We start from the raw sequence: 18,280 nt of genomic DNA on the forward strand, positions 1-18,280 counted from the left end.
GAAGCAGAGAGTCCAGGTCTGTGTGACTCTTGAAACAAATGAAGGTCACTTCAGAAAAAGCCAAACAAAATCAGCTAATTTCAGGGCTCACTGCCTTTCTTCTGCTTACTAGCATGACTAGGTAGCCAATTTGTTTTGGGGGGCCTTGGATTTCCTAGGAGGGAGGAAGAAGCAGGGAGATTGAACATGCTGAGGGCTTTAGTTTGCTCCTTATTTTTAAAGCATACTGCCAACACAACTTAGCTCACAAGATTGGGAACAGTTTAGTGTATGGATCCTTTTACCTCTAGCAGGCTGACTTTAGGCTAACTCAGATCAATGATGTCTAGAAGTCATTACCATCTGATGCCTGCTAGGTTCACTATGTGAAATTAGTTTCAGCACAGTGGTGACTGACAGGAAAGCAGGTAGTTTTCTTGGAATGTGTTATGTTAGGATGACATTGATGCTATTGTTATACAAACAAGATTAATAACTAAAGCTACCAGCAAGCCCCAGGGCAGATATCCATTGTATCTGTCAATTCTTGCAATTTGCTACTATTAGGTCATAAGGTTTGTATTCTAGGCAATGGCCATATTCAGTGACATGGCTCCTGATGCAGAGCCTACAGCCTTACTGCTGTGATGGCTGGTTTGCTTCATGTCTCAAGCTTCTGGGCAGCATTTGCAGTATAAACTCAAATGGGTCCAGTGTTAATGCTGACTGAATATATTGCTACAGACGCATCATCAACTTTTTATGAGGTGTGCTGTTTTACCTGTTCGGGGAGGAGGAAGTATCTGGAGCCAGAGCAAACTTGTTATTGTTGGTTAAGTTTAAAATTTAAGTACATGTAAGTACATAAAATATTTATTAGTTGTAGAAATACATAATATTGTACTGTCTGGGGTCTTTTACATGTCAAAATAGCCAAGTACTGTAGACCTATGGGAACACTCCAGTCTGCAAAGGGATAGGGCTAGAATTCAAGTATATCCATTTATGTAAGTGATGTCCCTTGTTAAAAAGTGGAATGTACATTGTTGGCGTATTTATCACTACATGGAAGAAAGCAATGGAAAGTATGCTGGCAGGACCATTTTTCCCCTTATTCAATGCTGAATAGCCCTGCAGTGGACAAGAGATGTGTTAAATCCTCAGGGTGTAGTAGGTGGTCTAATACTTATTTGCCTTTTCCACATACATTAATCTACAAAGGCTCTGTCTAGTTCAATCTATATCTTGTTGAGCAGAAAGTAATCATCCAGAGTTTAACAAAATCCAGCTTGCACAAAGCACATGATGAATATGGATTACTTTGTGCAGCATGAGTGACAACTGTGGACTGTTTTCAGGTTTCTTCATCATCACTCACATTTCTTTCTAAGTTTTCTGCCTTTGCAGCTTTCTTTCCCTTCCCAAATTCCCATTTTTTTGCATAGTTTATGTTCTTAAATCATCAGCATCTTGCAGAAGCTAAACCTGCTTATGTCTCTTGCAGTGGATTTGCTCTTGCCTACACTACCCTTTCTCATCTATCCACCTACACCAGCAAACTACAGGAATTTTCCATGTTCATACACAAGTCTCAGATCTGCAACCACAGAACAGGAACACAGGAGCAGAGCACACCTTAATCTGACAACTGCCTCCAGACAGTGACTGACAGAGGGCAAAGACAGGAAATAACACTTGAATGCACTGATTTGCCTTAGCTGCCTTTCCAAAAGGATGTCTAGTCCCCTCTGCCTCTTTCCATATGGCAGCCTTGGGAGGCATGCGTTCTTAAGGCTCAAAAGCATTGTGCTTTGCAATCCAGACAAACATGCCCCACATTCAGGAATTCCTTCTGGCCATTCGTTTCATTAGGGCTTTAATAGTATCTGAGTTTTCTTGTGGATGACTGATCCCATCACTGGTAGTCAGAGGCTCTCTGTACTTTTGTTTTTATTAGAGGTCAGTTTTGTTTGGCACAGTGACAAGAGTTCCTAATAGTGTTTGTGGAGGAACACTTATTCATTTTTTTTAATAAAGTGCTTTACTGATGTAAACATAAATCCAGATTTAATCAGAACTTTTCTTGGGGTAGCATTAATCTTCGTATTTGAATAAATGCAATGTTGTTTTATTTCACAGCTTTAAAAATAAACACCTAGCCAATAAAGAAGTCACTGTTGCTAAAAGATGATGGAATGGGATGTCAGAAAGTAAGAAATTGAATAGTTTGTTGTGTAGATTGTGCAAGGCCATAATCTATAAACCACAATCGATTAAAGTGATACTGAAAATGGTAGGGCAGGAGGTGAAAACTAGCAAGCCAAGGTCCCTGATTTGGAAAGGAAAATGAGATGAAACAGCCTCTGAAAATCCTCTGTGCCCTGCTTCTTTCAAATAAGTTGCATGTGTTTGGCTCATAAATGGACTTCAGTTTTAGAGGTCATTTACACCATGGTTTTAATTTATGCATTCAAAACAAATCATGTGCAGAGCAGCAATCAGTGATGCTAAGCATGTGTGGGTGATAAATTACATACACACATAACACACACGCATTTCAGCTTCTCTGCCTCTGTGTCCAATATCAAATGCCAAAAAAACAAACTTTGTCCAGTTTAACAGCAACTGTAGCCCACACTGTGGTGGTACCTGTGAGCTGTAGTATGCTCTTCCTGAGTAGTGCCCTGCTCCACACATAGCCCCATGAATTGCCTCTGAAGTACATGGCTACTTGTCTTGTAGAAAGGGCAGTAGCGTCTGGCACAAAGTACATTGTATTCACCAGCTGAGAAATGAAGCTGCTACTTGACCAGCGTCTGACTAAAGGAGCTCAGTTCCACTTGGCTTCTCTTCTCAGTGGGGAAAGATAATGGATTTGTACAGATCACTAACTCATCTCTGCAGTTTGAATTTTTAAAGGTATCAAAATTAGAGGGATTGTTTGAATGTCTGGTGCTTTTTTCCCTTTCTAATCTTATTTTTTTAAGCCACGAACATCCTTTTGATTCTTATTATTCTGTTTTCATGCCATTTGGTTTTAGGGAAGACAGAAGTCTGCTCTTCCTTGCACAGGCTTTTGAGGTTGTCAGTAATTATGATTTGGTTCACTGGAAGCTAATATGATTATTTGTTTAGTTCATCCCCTCTGCAGGTTGATAGCAAGGGGACAGTAAGCTAACCTTGTCTGCCAAGCACAGCCTCATGATTGCAGCTAACAGACACAGCTAAAACCCCCTTATTGCTTGCAAAGTGCTGTTCCCTTAAAGTTAAGTGCTCGAAGAGCGCAACAAAACAGTGTGAAATTCTGAGGTCTTACTTCCCAAAAGATCAAGGTGATCTCCTGTGCTGCCCGTGATCCTGAGATGCTGAGCAGAAATGAGTGTTTCTCAGTGCCTTACAAGATCAAGCTTATAAATGTTTTCACTGCACCAGTTGATAGTGCTACTATCTCTGTGCCTCTAATGGACTACCTAGTGACGCCCATGGGGGTTTAAAGAGCTAGCTCCTATGGCAGTTATCTCCCTGGCAAACATGGTGGTCACTACAGTTTCAAACTCATCAGCAAAAATGCAGAACCATCTGCTGGTGCAGTGGCAGGGTTTTGTGAGCAGTTTGGGAACAGAGCTTCTCAGGCTTTGGGGCTTGAGCCCTGCCTCTGCAGATCACCACATCTTGTCATTTCTTTCTTATTTGCTTTTAGTCATCAAAAAGGAGTGAGAAGGAGGTAAATGAAAAGAAAGGGAATGAAAACTGAGAGCAAGCACGTCCTGGCAGATGAGAGAAGCAGAGTTCTTAAGTGTGAATGCTCTGCATGACAGTTTTGTGCCTTTTGGTACAAAAGGGCATTTTTGTATGTATTCTGCCTGATTGTAAGAATGGGAATAAGCTCTAGTAATTATTTCTTTCCTTTGGTCTGTCAAAGCCTAATCTCTTGGGTCTGGTTCTATTGATTTTATGATCCATTTATTACACAGTCTAAAGTTTTAACTCTCAGGGGAAAATGACCAAAAGATAAAGTTATCCAGACCCAGAGCAAATTGAAGTAGGAATGAAAAACTTGTGAACTACAAATGTTTAAGTTTTAATGAAGATTCTGAAAGAAGACATCATTTAGGCTGTTATAAAAAAGGACATCTTAGGCAGGGCCAGCATCTTGGAAGCAGAAACCTTTTTACAGCACATGCTATTAATGAAGGCTCAGCACTGCCAGGTTTCAAAGGCCCCATAAAAACTCTTTTGAGTCATAGGTAAGAGTTTCCATTGACTTCAGTGGGCTGTGGGTAGTGCCCCACTTGGAGTCTTAATACTTTTGTTATTCCAGATGACTGCCGTAGAAATGATTGCAACAACCGACAACAGGGAGACTTACAGCTCCCAAACAGCAGGCAGCAGGTGAGCTCTTGAGTAAGATCTTATTTTCATGCAAATGTCCTTGGTAAGTGAGAAAAAGGAACTGGAGAAAAAAATACCTTGAATAGGAGATACAACTGGAATTGTTTTTCAATTGAGCATTTTCAGTGTATGCCTTTATGCCTCAGATAACACATTTATTATGAGGCAGTGAATTAAAGTGAATCACTATTGATAGTAATGTCCTATCATAATAAATCCAACCTCTTAGATATCTGTCAAGAGGCATTCTCCTGAGTCCTCAACAAATGCACTATGGTTAGTAAGATGGCCAGTGAGGAACGAGGGCACAGGCCATGTGGTATCATCACCATCTTAATTCCAGAAGCATCCCACTTTGTGGGATTTCATTAACTATGTCATTAGTATTAATATAGCCAGTGTTAATCTGCTATGCTTGGGTAGTCATCTGGGATAATGTCTTCCCTCTACCTGTGTGAATTATGATGGGAGACAACAGTGTGTCCTTAGTGCCTTGAGGCATTTCCAAGCCTGCAACTGGGGAGACCTAATTGTGGTATCCCCATATGTATGGTATGGAATCTGCCTCAGTGAGCCAGTGGCGTAAGTCCCATTGCCTTTGAAATACCAGAATTTCATTATAGTTTGTAGACTCATTTGTATCTTATTTAACAGTGTTTACATATTGCCCTGCAAGACTTTTTATCCCATGGACTGTATGACACTTTTCAGTGCTCTTATAATGCAAAATGGCATTTACCCATAAACATTTCAATTTATTTGAGTTCTGAGCACAGGGAAATGCTGTGATATCTTTACATTTTCTACACAGTTGTTCCTGATCTACTGACAGTATTATTTCTGAACTCTTTCTATCTGTGCATGCACATATGCATACATATATTTGTCTTTTGCTGTGTGTTTGCTAGTGTGGTTTTACCTTTTAATGACATAAATAAGGGTATATATTCTGAAGATATTGTAGGGATATAAATTGGGGTGAATGTTGAAGTGTTCACTTAAAGTACTTGCCAGAAATGTTCTTCTCTTGCAGTAATGCACATTTTAATGCTTTTCCTGCCTCCAAAAGGAAAAAAAAAAAAAAGGAGCAAATTTTGTGTAAGTAAATACATTTCTCTTCACCCTTAAGTGTACTGCTGTCAACTATTATAATAGGTTTCTTACCAGAGTTGAGGCAGATGAGTGTGCTCCTAAGTGGGGCAGAGAGCGTATCTATTTTGGTTTTAGATTTCAAATGGTTTGGCGGGCCTGCTGTCAGATGGGGAGAAGTCCTGGGCTTTGATGGTTGTTAAATTACGGAGTGCATGTTTTGACAATGCAGCAGAGCCCAATGTAGGTAGGAATTCATTACACCCAGGATGCGGAGCACAGGGATGGTGCAGCACTGGATGGCCGTACCTCCCCACCAACAAGTGCTGTACTGGGTTTTTCCTGGGGACCAGTATCATGGCCTGTGGAAGCTCTGCAGCCCAGTTACTGATGGCCCATCAGCTGGGGGTCAGTGGTGGCAGCAGGGGACCTCAGGCTGTGTGTGATTCATTGAGTGGACCATTAGGGATCTGTAGCTTGCCGCTCTCAGCCAAGAGCAGTACATTAGCTCCATGACATACATTATGATAGGGCCAGCAAAATGGTCAGTGACTAACTGGGATATATTGCAGCCTGCGGAGTGGCTGAGGGCTGCAGCACAGAACATATGGAGATTATTTCCTGAATTTATGCAGCACATGTTTTCCTATAAATTAAATTCAGAGAAAATGTGTATCATAATAGGGTGATGCTCACATCAGCCTTCCCTCTTATGAATTACAATGACCTCTCTCAGCTCGCTGGGTGCCCAGCGAAATGGCTTCATGCAGTTGGAAACAATAGCATGTACGTGATGTCAGGGTCTGAAAGCCTAACCAAAAGACACTCTAACTAAAAGCAGGGGCTTTTTCTTTTTCTTCCCCACCCCCTGTTGCTTCTCTTATATTGGCAGTGCTAGGTTAACAGTTGGACTCAATGATCTTAACAGTCTTTTCCAACCTAAATGATTCTATGATTCTGTTATTCTCTCTAGGAACTACCCAGTATCCTACTGAAGTGCTGAGCAGCCAAGAGGGTGGTTAGATGACCTGCTTCACAATTAACTGGGTGCTGCCCTTGTTGAGGGGCTGTTGGATGGCAAAGGCAGCTCTGGATGCAGATGCAGCCCCACTTTGTGGGTGAGGGTAGTGTGGATTGCCAAAACAGCAGGACGGGGGTCCTTAGCCAGAATAATGAACAAAACAGGATGTGTCCCTTCTCTGTGCTTGGACTGAGGATCCCAAGTCTGTTCTAGACAAATGTTTGATGTTCTGTTGCCTGGGGCTAGGACAAAATCATCTTTCCCTTTTCCTTGGGTGCATTAAAGCAGCTGAAGGAAAAATGTGATAGAGACAGTCATTTCCTAAAGCATGAAAGAGAAAGTTACATTTCTTACAACTCTGTGTGTGAAATCTTTGTAGAGGAAATGTAGGAGCTGCTATATATGAGAAAACTGGAAACTAATATTATAAATATATTTACATGTATGTGTGTGTATATATATATATATATATGTATGTGTATGTGTGTGTGTGTAAAGCAATGGGTACCAGACAGCAAAACAGTTTAGGGTTTTCTCTGGGACAAATCACTGTGGAGTCAGTACAGATGATAGAGTATTTCCAGCTGTGCTTAAGGGACTTGCTTTTTCATTTGCAGCTGATTACAGGCTAATAGGATTTCAAAGATTTCTGGGAGGGAACAGTTCACATCTCATTGCAATTTGATTCTTTTTTTTTTATGTTTTATTTATCATACTGATGCTTAGCCTTAGAATAAATTTTATTACTCTCCTGCTTAGCTTCTTGAACTGAGTTTTTCCCTCGGTCCCTTGCTGCTGTTTAATAGACAGTTTTCAAATAATTTGGGACTTCTGGAAGGATCCTGTCAGCATTTTGTGTGATAGATCATTGGTATAAAAAATAGTGTTGCAAGTATTTTTAGGTTTAGTCCTCTCTTTTTCAGTTTTCACTAATACTTACATGATGCAGCCTTGTACTGTTATGGTTTTTAATTAAAATTGACTATTTGAAAGCAAATTATGGGAACTACCAATACAGCTGAATTTTATCAGTACAAACTAACTCTGTGACTGACCACCTCTGTTTAGCAGCAGTAATAACCCTGGTTATTTTTCTTTAGCAGCTCACATGTTGGGAACACACACTTAGCCTGTAAATATGGATTCAGGAGGAAAATGAATACGGTAGTGTTCAAAGCAGCCAAAAGCTTAGAAATAATGTTCTGCTGTGACTTTTCCAAACTGACGTCTTGATGTTGGGATTATCAATGAAACCATTGTTCCAGCAAAGGCCAAGACTAATAGAAAGCCTTTATTACCGGTCCATTGGCTAATTCTGCTTGTCTAACCCCTTTGGATGGACACAGTGTCAGAAAACATACTCACAGAGGTTGCTTTGTGTGAGTTTTGGCTTGCTGAGTGATTACATGGTGGCACAAAGATATCTCAATGACAAGTGTTCTTTGACTGAAATTTGTAAAGTCATTTTCTTTCCCTAGGCCTTGGAGAGAAATGAAGTGATTTTTAATCTACAGCTTCTATGAGTGATATTTGCTTTATATCCTATCACCCTTCTATTCAGCTCTTCTCCCCTTCCAAGCAGGTAAACCTCCGCTTGGAAAAAATTGCTTCTTCTGCTGAGCCTTGGTGCAGTTGACAGCTGTCATATACAAGCACTATACTTGAATACGTGTCTTTAAAGCTAGATGGTCTTAAAAAGCTTTAATATTTTCTCTTCACACATGCAGGGAATGCCTAGGAGCCAGAGACCCCTATTGTGGCTGGGATAACAAGCAGAAGCGATGCACCACCATTGAGGACAGCTCCAACATGAGCCTGTGGACACAAAATATTACTGAGTGCCCAGTAAGTGGAAGGAGTGGAAATATATATACTGGTGTGTGATTGTATGTGTTTATGTGTAGAAGTGAGAAGGAAAGTGAGTGTATGCAGCCTGATGAGGACTGGTGTTAAGAGAGCATGGAGAGCCCAGTGACACACAGTGATATCTGTGCACTGATATCTGTTTAGAACACAGAAACCCCAGAAATATTTATTTGCTCTAAAAGAGGAATCCAAAGCAAGCATTCAGTCCTCCTCATGCCCACCACGCCTTGAGTGAAGAAGATTGCATCATGCTGTTGGGTACTACTGAGAACCATGTAAGCCCCAGGTGAAACTTGATTTTCTCAGGGCTGCTCCGCTGTCTGCACCATTTCCTTCACTTCCCTGCAGGTCAGGAAAATCAGAGTAGCTGACTAAAGCCTGCTTGGGCTGCATTCAGTTAATTACCTTGAGCTGGCTCCAGAGGACAACACTGGTGAGGAAGTGTTGCACTAGCAGGAAGAGACATCTAGGCAGCAGCAGAGAAATAGGACATGCATAGATGGTTTGCAGAGGGAACAAAAAGGTAATGGTGTGTACTAGAGAGCACAAGGGAAGGGGAGAGTGTAACCAAAAGAGGGATTATGAGTTGGGTTCTAACCTCGCTTTTGGACACCAAAGACCACATCTATGTGATGTTGCGAGGAGATGCTCTTCTTTCCTTGCACTGATCTCTATAAGATGCAACAGATTAAACAAACAAACAAACAATTAAAAACCCAAAGAAGAAAAAAATGAAGTGTCTCTGCTTGAGTTGGCTCTCCAGTTCCCTTCCCACCCACCTACTATTCTCTCATGGCAACATCCAGCTACTGGCTCTGATCCCCAGAAACTGTCTGGCCATATTTAATTCCTGCTCTTTGAATGGTACCTGCAAGGTGGCTGGGGAGGAAAACCAGTCTTGTTAATAAAGGAGGGGGGAGTACAGAGAAATTCTCATTAATGTTCATTGTTATTATCTAACATCAATTAGCATGTTAATACTTCTAAGTCTGGTAGATAGAGAAAGAAGGCTGGATAGGTTATATCTTCAGTATGCTATTTCTGTCTGGAGGTTCTGGGATGTTTATTCCCCTTATCTTCCTTACTTCTCAGATATTTTCCCAGGAAATATTAGTCATTACTTCAATCCATCCTCAGCTTGGCAGGCTTAAGTTTTTTCACCGCTGGATTCAGAGGCTTGTGTGTTTATAACCCTCCTGTGTTGAACTGGGATGCAGTGCTTCTTGACTGCTCATGCTGTTATCTCATCCTGTTTAATACTTGTGTCTGTTGATAGGTGTGTGAAGTGTTAATCCTCTAGTTTGAGCATGTCTGCTGTGGTGCTTGCTCGGGAACAAGCTACTCCAGATCATTGTTTCAAGGTCATAAAAATCCAGCACAGAATATTCAGGAGCTTTGGCTGCTCTTGGGTGCTAGTTTTACATTTGTTTTCACATTTCCATTGTAGATTATTTTCTGGGTAGGTGCTTTCATTCTGACACATGCACTAGCCTTATGCTCTTCAAGCTGACATGCTGCCAAGCTCCTCAAAATCCACACGCAAGTGCTTTCTTTTTCTTTATCCTCTGTCCCTCACTGGAATGAATTCACCACTGGCATGGCGTGGAACCGCTCATTTAAGCACCTGCATCAGCAATACACAAGTATTTCCTTGTGTTCAATGCAGAATAAAGGTTGTGGCCAACAGAGGCAAGAGTCTAGCATGTGCAAATGACCACTGAAAAGGTAGGGGGATCCAGTAATCCAATGCCAAATTTCCCTCCTGAAAAAGACCTTTCTGGAAGTTTAATTAGATGAATTACTGTCTTAGGAAGTCCTGGCTTTTCTCTTCCCACTTTCCTGGGCTGAGCACCAGGCGCTCAGCTGTGCTGGTGCAGCTGTGTGTGAGATCACAGACAAGTGTGACATGGTGTAGTTTAAAAGCACCCCTCCCAAGTAAACTTTTCCTAACCCAGATAATGTGAGTGAGTCTTCTACAGCCTAGCCCACAAACAGATGTCCTGGCACAGCTGAGATTGGCATGCAACAACTTTTAAAGGCAGAACTGGCATATTATTAAATTATACCCTACAGGGGCCAGGCATTTCTGGGAGTCAGCCACAACACTAACACAACTTGACTGCTGCTCTTGTGAAAACATGCTTGTTCAGAGCTAGTCTGAACATCTTTGTACAGCACTACATTGTACCACAGATTCCCACTTTCCAGCCTTAATAATAAGGAACCTTAGATAGAGGGTGTTAACATAGTACCTTGGACTGTGGTTAATCTATCTTATTACCAGGTAACACCCAGGACCTCCCAAAGGTTCATTGCTAAAGTAAGTTGCAATGTCAAGCATTTCAACATTAAGAAATGATAGGACACAAACTGCACATGGCACTCTTCTCTGTGTGTGATGTGTCGTATCAGGGAGTCCTGAGTATATGATTGCATGCTGTTTCTTCTTAGGCTTCAGGAAAGGAGTGAGGTGCTTTGTGGTTTTAGGAAAACTGAAAAAAGCCACAGTTTACTTGGTATCATTTTACTGATGCCAACATGAGCCACCAGCAGGAAAGGAACTTCAGATTTGGCTAACAAACTCCATTAGCCAAGCTCATGGGGTCACTGTTGATGGCGGTTGGCAAGTCAGGAACTGAGTATTCCTAAAGAAATGTACAGTCCTTCTTATCCTGAGCCAAAGGATGTTCTTCCTTGCAGGTTTTCCTCCCAGTCCCACTCTGTCCAGCAAACCCCTCTCTCAGTCATCTGGTGTCTGCTTTATGCTACCCCATTTTTTGCTAATCGGTGCCAGTTTCCCCACTCCTTTTTGTGGGTGTATAACAGACTTGTACCCTCCTCTCAATTTATGTGGCTCTGCTACTCAGAGCTGCAGTGCCCAGGATAATCCTGCTCTGGCCCACAGTGAAGCATGTCCAGTGCCCAGAGAAGACGTGCTAGGATCAAAATCTATGAGTCTCTGAAAACTGAGTGTTTTCCTCCCCACCTCCTAGCGATATAAGCTAGACAGATTTGAATGGCTTTTTATGGGCATTGCAAAAAGGTGTTACAATGACATAAAGTTCAGTTCTTTGCTCTGAAAACTGGCTTGTTTCAAGGAAAAGGTTGCTAGTTATGGACATTCTTTACCCCTAGATTTGATTTTAAAAATGGTTGAAATATTTTGACAGAAGCTTTGCAAGAATTTCCAGCTTCTATCGAACAGCCAACATGGAAACTTCCAGCTGAAATAATTAAAGCTTGGCAAAGTTATAAGCAGTTGACATCCGAATACTCAGAGGAAGCATAGATGAATGAAAAGAACAAGGAATGCTTCTAGTTTATCTGTAATATGAAAATAAACATTGAAAATATCCTGGTAGTGGGGTTTAGGAATGCTCAGTCTACATTTTTAGATCCTGCACTTAAGCCTTTAGATGGTGTTAGGAAGAAATGAAAAAGTGATGCCTTGGTGGGAGTATGACAGTTTATAAAATACAGGAACTTTGGAATTTGTATTATTGTCAGGTAAGATAAGGACATTTGATCACATGTGTTTTTAAAGATGTTCTCTTGTCTGATGGGCACTGTGCTGGCTACAAAGGATTTGCCTTGTAAAGATATTCCCGAAAAAGACTAATTCATATGGAGTTTTATCCCACTTCCCAAGTTTGCTCTTTTGAAGGTATTTTTATGACTTTAAAGATGGAATAATAATCCATATGTAATTTCTTAAGTATAAAAACTTCCCACACTCACAACGTGACATGTTTATAAATCTCAGCATTTTGGTTATGGCTGCTTATTTGTTTAACTTTTGGGTTGCTTCCCAGTATCACTTATGAGCCAATAATTATTTGTCAGCTTTTTTTTGTTGTTGTTTAATTGAAGCCACGGGCCATATCATACCATTGATTTCAGAACAGAACTCCCTGCTGGAATCAGCAAGGCTTTCTGGTTCAAAAATTAAATAGAAATGAACCAATACTTGGATTATGACTTTTGTAAGGCAGGAGGAAAAAGGAGATAAAAATCTAGTATTAAGTATCTCAAAGTATTGTTCCTTTGATCCCCTCCCAACTTTTAGCATCCAACTGTGTTGATTTTTGACTGCATGCATGTTTAAAACAACAAATTCAACAACAGCAACAAATCCCAGTGTTCTCTTGTCTGGGCATCTTGCCTTGTAACCTGCAGCCCAGAGCAAATTTTTACAATGATATGATAATCTATTGCAAACAAAAGTTTGCAACAGATGCTTGAAACCCCCTGGCTGCAGCCTGATGAGTGCAGTAACCAGTCTAAATGACTTCCATGCCACTGCTGCATATTTTTGATGCTGCAGTAGATGGGTGAGAGGAGAAGATGACAGCCCACCAGAGGTGCATTGTGAGTGTTTAACATAGTGCCAGACTTGAAGAATAAGCACAAAGCAGAGTGTTTCAGAGGATGAATGTTGGAAAGCACTACTCCCTTGGCTGTGGTTGCCTCCCTGCAAGGCGCTGGAACAGGCTTGCAGCCTCTCCATGTCTCGGTTTCCTTGTCTTGTAAAGCAGGAGAAGCTAATTCCCCCCCAAGGCAGCACAGAGGACTGATCCCGCTGATGGCAGAGCTTAGTGACGCATGGCACAGTGGGGTTTGTCAGTGGTAGCTGACTCAGATTTGAGGCCAGGGCTGTTTGCCCAGGGTCCCAGCCTCTTCCTTTCATCACCCTTCATTGCATGCGACACTGAGGCTAAGTCCAGTCTTGCCTTTGCCAGTGTTTTTATCAAAGCTGCTGAACATCCCAGCACCCAATGGGTGACACCAGAGCTACTTTCAGTAAGCCACCATCAGTGCCACCCGGCCTGCGAGGCACTGCGCTTTGGGAAGCCAAGGCAGGGATGTTCAGGGCAGCTTTCCAGGCCTAGAGTTGTTCGAATTTTCAGTAGTGGTGGAGTAGGCACAATAAGGTAGTGTGGCCTGGGAACATTCCTGGCAGGAGCAGGCAGCACTCATATTCTCAAGTTAACTTAGGTGACAAATTTTCTCCACCAGTCCTCAGCATAGGGCTCACCGAGCAGCACTGGTTAAAACAAGACACAGTAGAGCAAGCTCTGACACCTTATCTCCTTGAAGTTCTTCAGTTCTGGTCTGAAGTATTTCTGTTTCTCATGGTTTTTGTTTGCCAGGACTACTGTATTTTGTACTACTCCATTATGGTGCATGGAAAGCTCAAGACCCAGCCTGTTCAGGGCTGTATACACATGAAGCAAAGGGCAGAGGAAACAGATAGCAGTGTGGTTGGTCTGCAGATTGCCTTGAGATGAATTCTTACTCTTAAGCCCACTGTGGGATCCTCAACATTAATTCTAGTCACTACCATCTCCTTCACTTCCTATCCTTCACCCAGCTTAGCCATTTAGGCTACAGATTAGAAAGGGAGCCACTCCTTACTGTGTGTTTGAACAGAGTCAAACTCAGCGAGGCCCCAGTCTGAGCTGGTCACTATGGTTATCCGAACACTAACTCAGAAAATATTCTGCAGGAGCAGTCCCAAGCACTGCAGAGGCAGGAGCATAATGAAGTGGGGACAGTCGGCACCGGCTGTTGTGTTGCTTGAAAGGCTGAAGCTGTGCAGTGTGCATCAAGGGAGTGTGGTGGTTTTGTGGCATGGCAGATGGATGCTTGCTCCTGGTGTGGTGCTGGCGGGGCCAGCTCGGGTGCCTGTGAGCACATGTTAGGTATGCAGGGTGGAATTTGGAGGGTAAATATTGATGCAGCACTGCCTGAAAACAGCCCTCTGTTTTGAATCCTGTTCACAAGCACAGACAGCTCCCATCCAAGCTGCACCCTAATCCCCCCAGCAGCTTTGTTTGGCTTTCCTATTGTGGGGCTGTCTCCAGAAATGTAAACTTGCTACTAATGACCTTTCTTCTTTTAAAATTAGGTGAAAAACTTGACAACAAATGGAAGATTGGGGCCTTGGTCCCCATGGCAACTGTGTGAGCATTCAGATGGGGACAGCACAGGCTCCTGTATGTGTAGGTCACGTTCATGTGACAGCCCTCGTCCACGCTGTGGAGGTCGCAGTTGTGAAGGGGCCAGGATTGAGGTGGCAAACTGCTCAAGGTATCTCAGCATCCTTGTGATTTTTAAGAAGGGATCAAGAGCTGTTGTTCCTGTCCACAGCTTAGCTCCTTCCTTGTGTTTCTGTGCCCCTGTTGTTGCATCCCAGCCAGCTTGATGTATGTGAGGTCCAGCCTGAAGTCAGTGAAAAATTAAGGGCTCTGAGAAGATGAGCACCACAAATTAGTGTACACATTAACCTTCCCTACACTGTGCCTTGGTTTCCCTCAAACATATAGTGAGTAGTGACTCATCAAGAGGAGGTAAGGCAGAACTAATTGTTAGCCATCCGAACAGCAGTAAGCTAAAAATAAAATCTAAGAAGCTCACAGTCTTTTGGAGTTTGGATTCTGAGATTGCATTGCCAAAAGCAAGCAGAGCTCCTTCAGAGTAATGCTTGTAATGACAGGGCCCAGCCTTGCTCTGAGCAGGGCTTGTTTGCCTTGTTATGTGAGTCTGTGAACTGTCTGCAGCATGCTGGCTAGGTGAAAGCAACAAATCATCATCTGGCAGTGAGCAGTGCTTAGGAGGCATGCCTGCCGGGGGCAGAACTTAACCAACACATGTAGCTCAGCTTGTGTTGAAGTGCTGCCTTTCCAGGGAAACTTGAAGCTTAAGACTGAGCAGTATGGGAGCTAAATATCCTCCAGTTAGGTGCCCAAACATAGCCACAGTGTTTGTGTCCATATTACCCCTCCACCCTCGGACTACATCATGTCATGACTAAAAGAAAGACGATGCAAATAGTGTAAGCACTACTTCACCAGGGTGGTGCCAGCGAATATTTTGGTAAATATTGGGTCAATATAGTTTTTATCTACTTTATCTTCTCCATAAACATTAATTCCATTAAGGACAGCTGTCTTTTAACTTATCCCTGGAGATCAGTGCTGGTTTTGGCACGAGAAATTCAGCAATACTCATGTTTTAATTGGCATCTCTTCTAGTTGTGGGCTGTGCTGCCCAAAAGGCATACAGTCGTTCCTGCCTCAGTGCTACCACCATGGGCTGAGCAAAGCCTTCCCCAGGCAGACTTTTTATGTCAGTGGCAAACAGAAAGCATGCCAGTGGTGTTCTCAGCACTGCTCTGATGGCGAAAGAGGCAGGCTTCTAAGAAGGGGATGAAAAATAGATTATTCAGTCTTAAGACATAGGAAAACAGCATGGTTTGAAAAATAGGGACATCTGGTCATCCTACATCCGCCTCAGTCCTCAAATTTCCTTTAATTGACTTCATATGGCATTGCAATTTCTTTTTGCAAAGAGGGAGCAGGATGTTTAAAGATAAGTTCTATTAGAATGGTGGAGATCTGGAAATGGAAGGTGGCTTTATTTCTGTTAAAAATCCTGAAAAAGCAAACAGATTGTGAGAATGGTTGGATTTTTTAATTCTTTTTTTTAGGAGTTTTAAGTAAAAATTACTTCCCCCCCTTTTTTTCTGGAATAACAGCAACCTCTCATTTGCTTTTATTTTTTAAATGATTTTACGTATAAACTTTATTTTGAGTTAAAGAGTGAGGAGGTGGTAGGTGGGTTAAAACATGGCAAAATAAGATAGAATAATAGGATTTTTATGTAAGTGAGTTTATTGTGCTTTGACCTTGTTTGGGGCCAGCAAGGGGAAGGGAAGGAGGGAGAAGGATGCGAGAACAAGAGGAGGAGGGAAGAAACGTCTAAGAGGGTTCTGAAATAAACCTGCCAAGAACAGGCAAGAGTTGATAACAAATACAAAAAGTGTGAAGGGCAATGTGGGTTTTAACTTTCATCCTCTGCCCTCATTGGTGCCATGCCAGAAAATACTTCTTGCCAACAGTGTTATTAATTTAGTTCAGCAAATGCTTTGAAAATTAACATCTGTTTTCGAGCTTAGCTTTCAAGAACCAGAGAGCACCTGAGTTGTTTTTTTGACTAGACTTTTTGGAAAGGCTTTTCTTTATTAAACAAAAAAAACAAATGAGATTTTTTGGCTTAAGGCAGTAAAGTGGGAAGATTAGGCAGTTCTGTAAGACAGAGCATTGCCACTGGCTCCATATGAAATGAAACCTGCAGCACAGAAGAGATGAGATACAGATTCTCCTCTCCTGCTCCAACGTTCAGTAGTGCTGCCAAGTCAAAGGAAGGTGAGCTTTAATAAGCACACAGTTTTAAAGATGTAAATGTTGGGCTCTGTGTAAGCACGCGGTTGAGTCACTGCATGGCAGCAGCGTCGCAGGAGCCAGCTGCCTGCACATGCTCAGCCTGTCGCAGGAGCAAGATACAGGGCATTTGCCAGCATCTCTGCTGAGGTGTGAACTAAGGAGCTTTACATCACATTTGCTTCAGGCTAACTTAGCAGTGCTCAGCAGAGACGTGATCACTCATTAAACCATGAAACTTGATCCTGCCTCTGAGCTCTTAATTGCCTCTGGTTTCTACAGATTTAAGGTCACACTACAGTGACGTCTGCAGGCGGCCATGAAAGCTAGAAGCAATTATTGTTATTTTTAATGAAATTTGGGATTTCCACTTAATAGGATTCAATGCTGAAGGCTTTAGGAAAATAACAAATATTATGAGGTTTGTGATAAAATCATGGGAGCTGGCAGTAGTATTGCTGTAAGAGTTCAAAAACTGTGTAGGTGAGCCTAGAAGTGTTCACAAACCGTGAAGATGAGGCCCTCAGTGACATGTTTTAGTGGTGGTCTTGGCAGTCCTGGGGTAATGGCTGGACTTGATGATCTTAAAGGTCTTTTCCAACCTAGTGGATTCTATGATTCTAAGAGATTTAAAGCATCAGTACCTACTGAATTAGCAGAGAGTTGTTTTTTTTACATCCTTTGGCACAACTGGCGTTTGTGAGCCTCAAAGCCTGCGGTCTTTGTGCAGAAGAGTGCAGGCTGTATCAGGAGATACAACTTTGGGATGAGCCACTGGCTCTCAAAAGTGGGATTATGAGACTTGGGAGACATGATGGGGGAATAGTCAGTGAGAGTTATAGCAACCATACTCTTGGTTAGCAAATAGTATGAGTCATTTTCAGAATTTTTCTGCACTGGCTTCATTCTTTTCCAATTATTAGAGACTTGAATAGGAGGAAAGTTAGGCCAATGCTGAGCACTTTTGAAACTCTCTTTTCTAAATCTTCACTGACATAAGGTTTAGTTGAAATTAATAATCTATTCTCCAATGGTTCCCCCATCAGTGCCTTATGTGTTTTGTAGTTAAGCACAGCATAATGTGAGCAGACCATTAGGTCACCCCCATGCTTTGCTTTCTCTTGCTCTCTTTGTTAGAAATGGAGCTTGGACACCCTGGTCTTCCTGGGCCCCATGCAGCACCTCCTGTGGGATAGGCTTCCAGGTCCGCCAGCGATCCTGCAGCAACCCTGCTCCACGGTACGGTGGCAGGGTCTGTGTTGGACAGAGTAGGGAAGAAAGGTAAGAGATGTCCACAACACCGTGTGTTCACTTCTGTGGTTATAATGTTGGCAGCTGGAAGTGATGGCTCCTGTGTGAATGCAGATTAAGGCTGCCCGGCTGAATGCACAAAGTGGAAGGAATTCCAGAGCCTAGGAAGTCTGAGGCTGCTCACATGCATGGCCACTCATTGAAAGAGAGCTTGTGAACATCAGAGGTTTCAGAGCTGCCTCCACTCTCAGGGAGGACCTTTCAGACTTTCACAAGTATTTCTGTCCCCCAAACAGGGGACTGACCTCCTCAGCAAAAGGAGAAGCTGTGTCTACTGTTAGCAGTGTAGAGTTTACACTTATACTGTTCTAATCCATCCCTGAGGAGGCAGTTGAATATGTGCAGTTTTCACTGTCAGTTGTACGATTCCATGCACCATAATAATTGTGCTGATGCTCCA

At 42.4% G+C, this 18,280-nt stretch overlaps 1 protein-coding gene across 1 annotated transcript in view; it reads left to right on the forward strand.

Moving 5' to 3' along the window:
* SEMA5B (semaphorin 5B) overlaps window positions 1–18,280 on the forward strand; it is a 275,414-nt gene that overhangs the window by 220,955 nt on the left and 36,179 nt on the right. Inside the window, exons 13-15 of the mRNA XM_005153798.3 lie at window positions 8,209–8,326; window positions 14,256–14,437; window positions 17,707–17,850. Coding sequence (XP_005153855.2) covers window positions 8,209–8,326; window positions 14,256–14,437; window positions 17,707–17,850 — 444 coding nt within the window. The remainder of the gene's footprint in view (window positions 1–8,208; window positions 8,327–14,255; window positions 14,438–17,706; window positions 17,851–18,280) is intronic.

This window comes from Melopsittacus undulatus, chromosome 4 (assembly GCF_012275295.1).
Source record: "Melopsittacus undulatus isolate bMelUnd1 chromosome 4, bMelUnd1.mat.Z, whole genome shotgun sequence".
In the NCBI taxonomy this organism is placed as follows: Eukaryota; Metazoa; Chordata; class Aves; order Psittaciformes; family Psittaculidae; genus Melopsittacus; species Melopsittacus undulatus.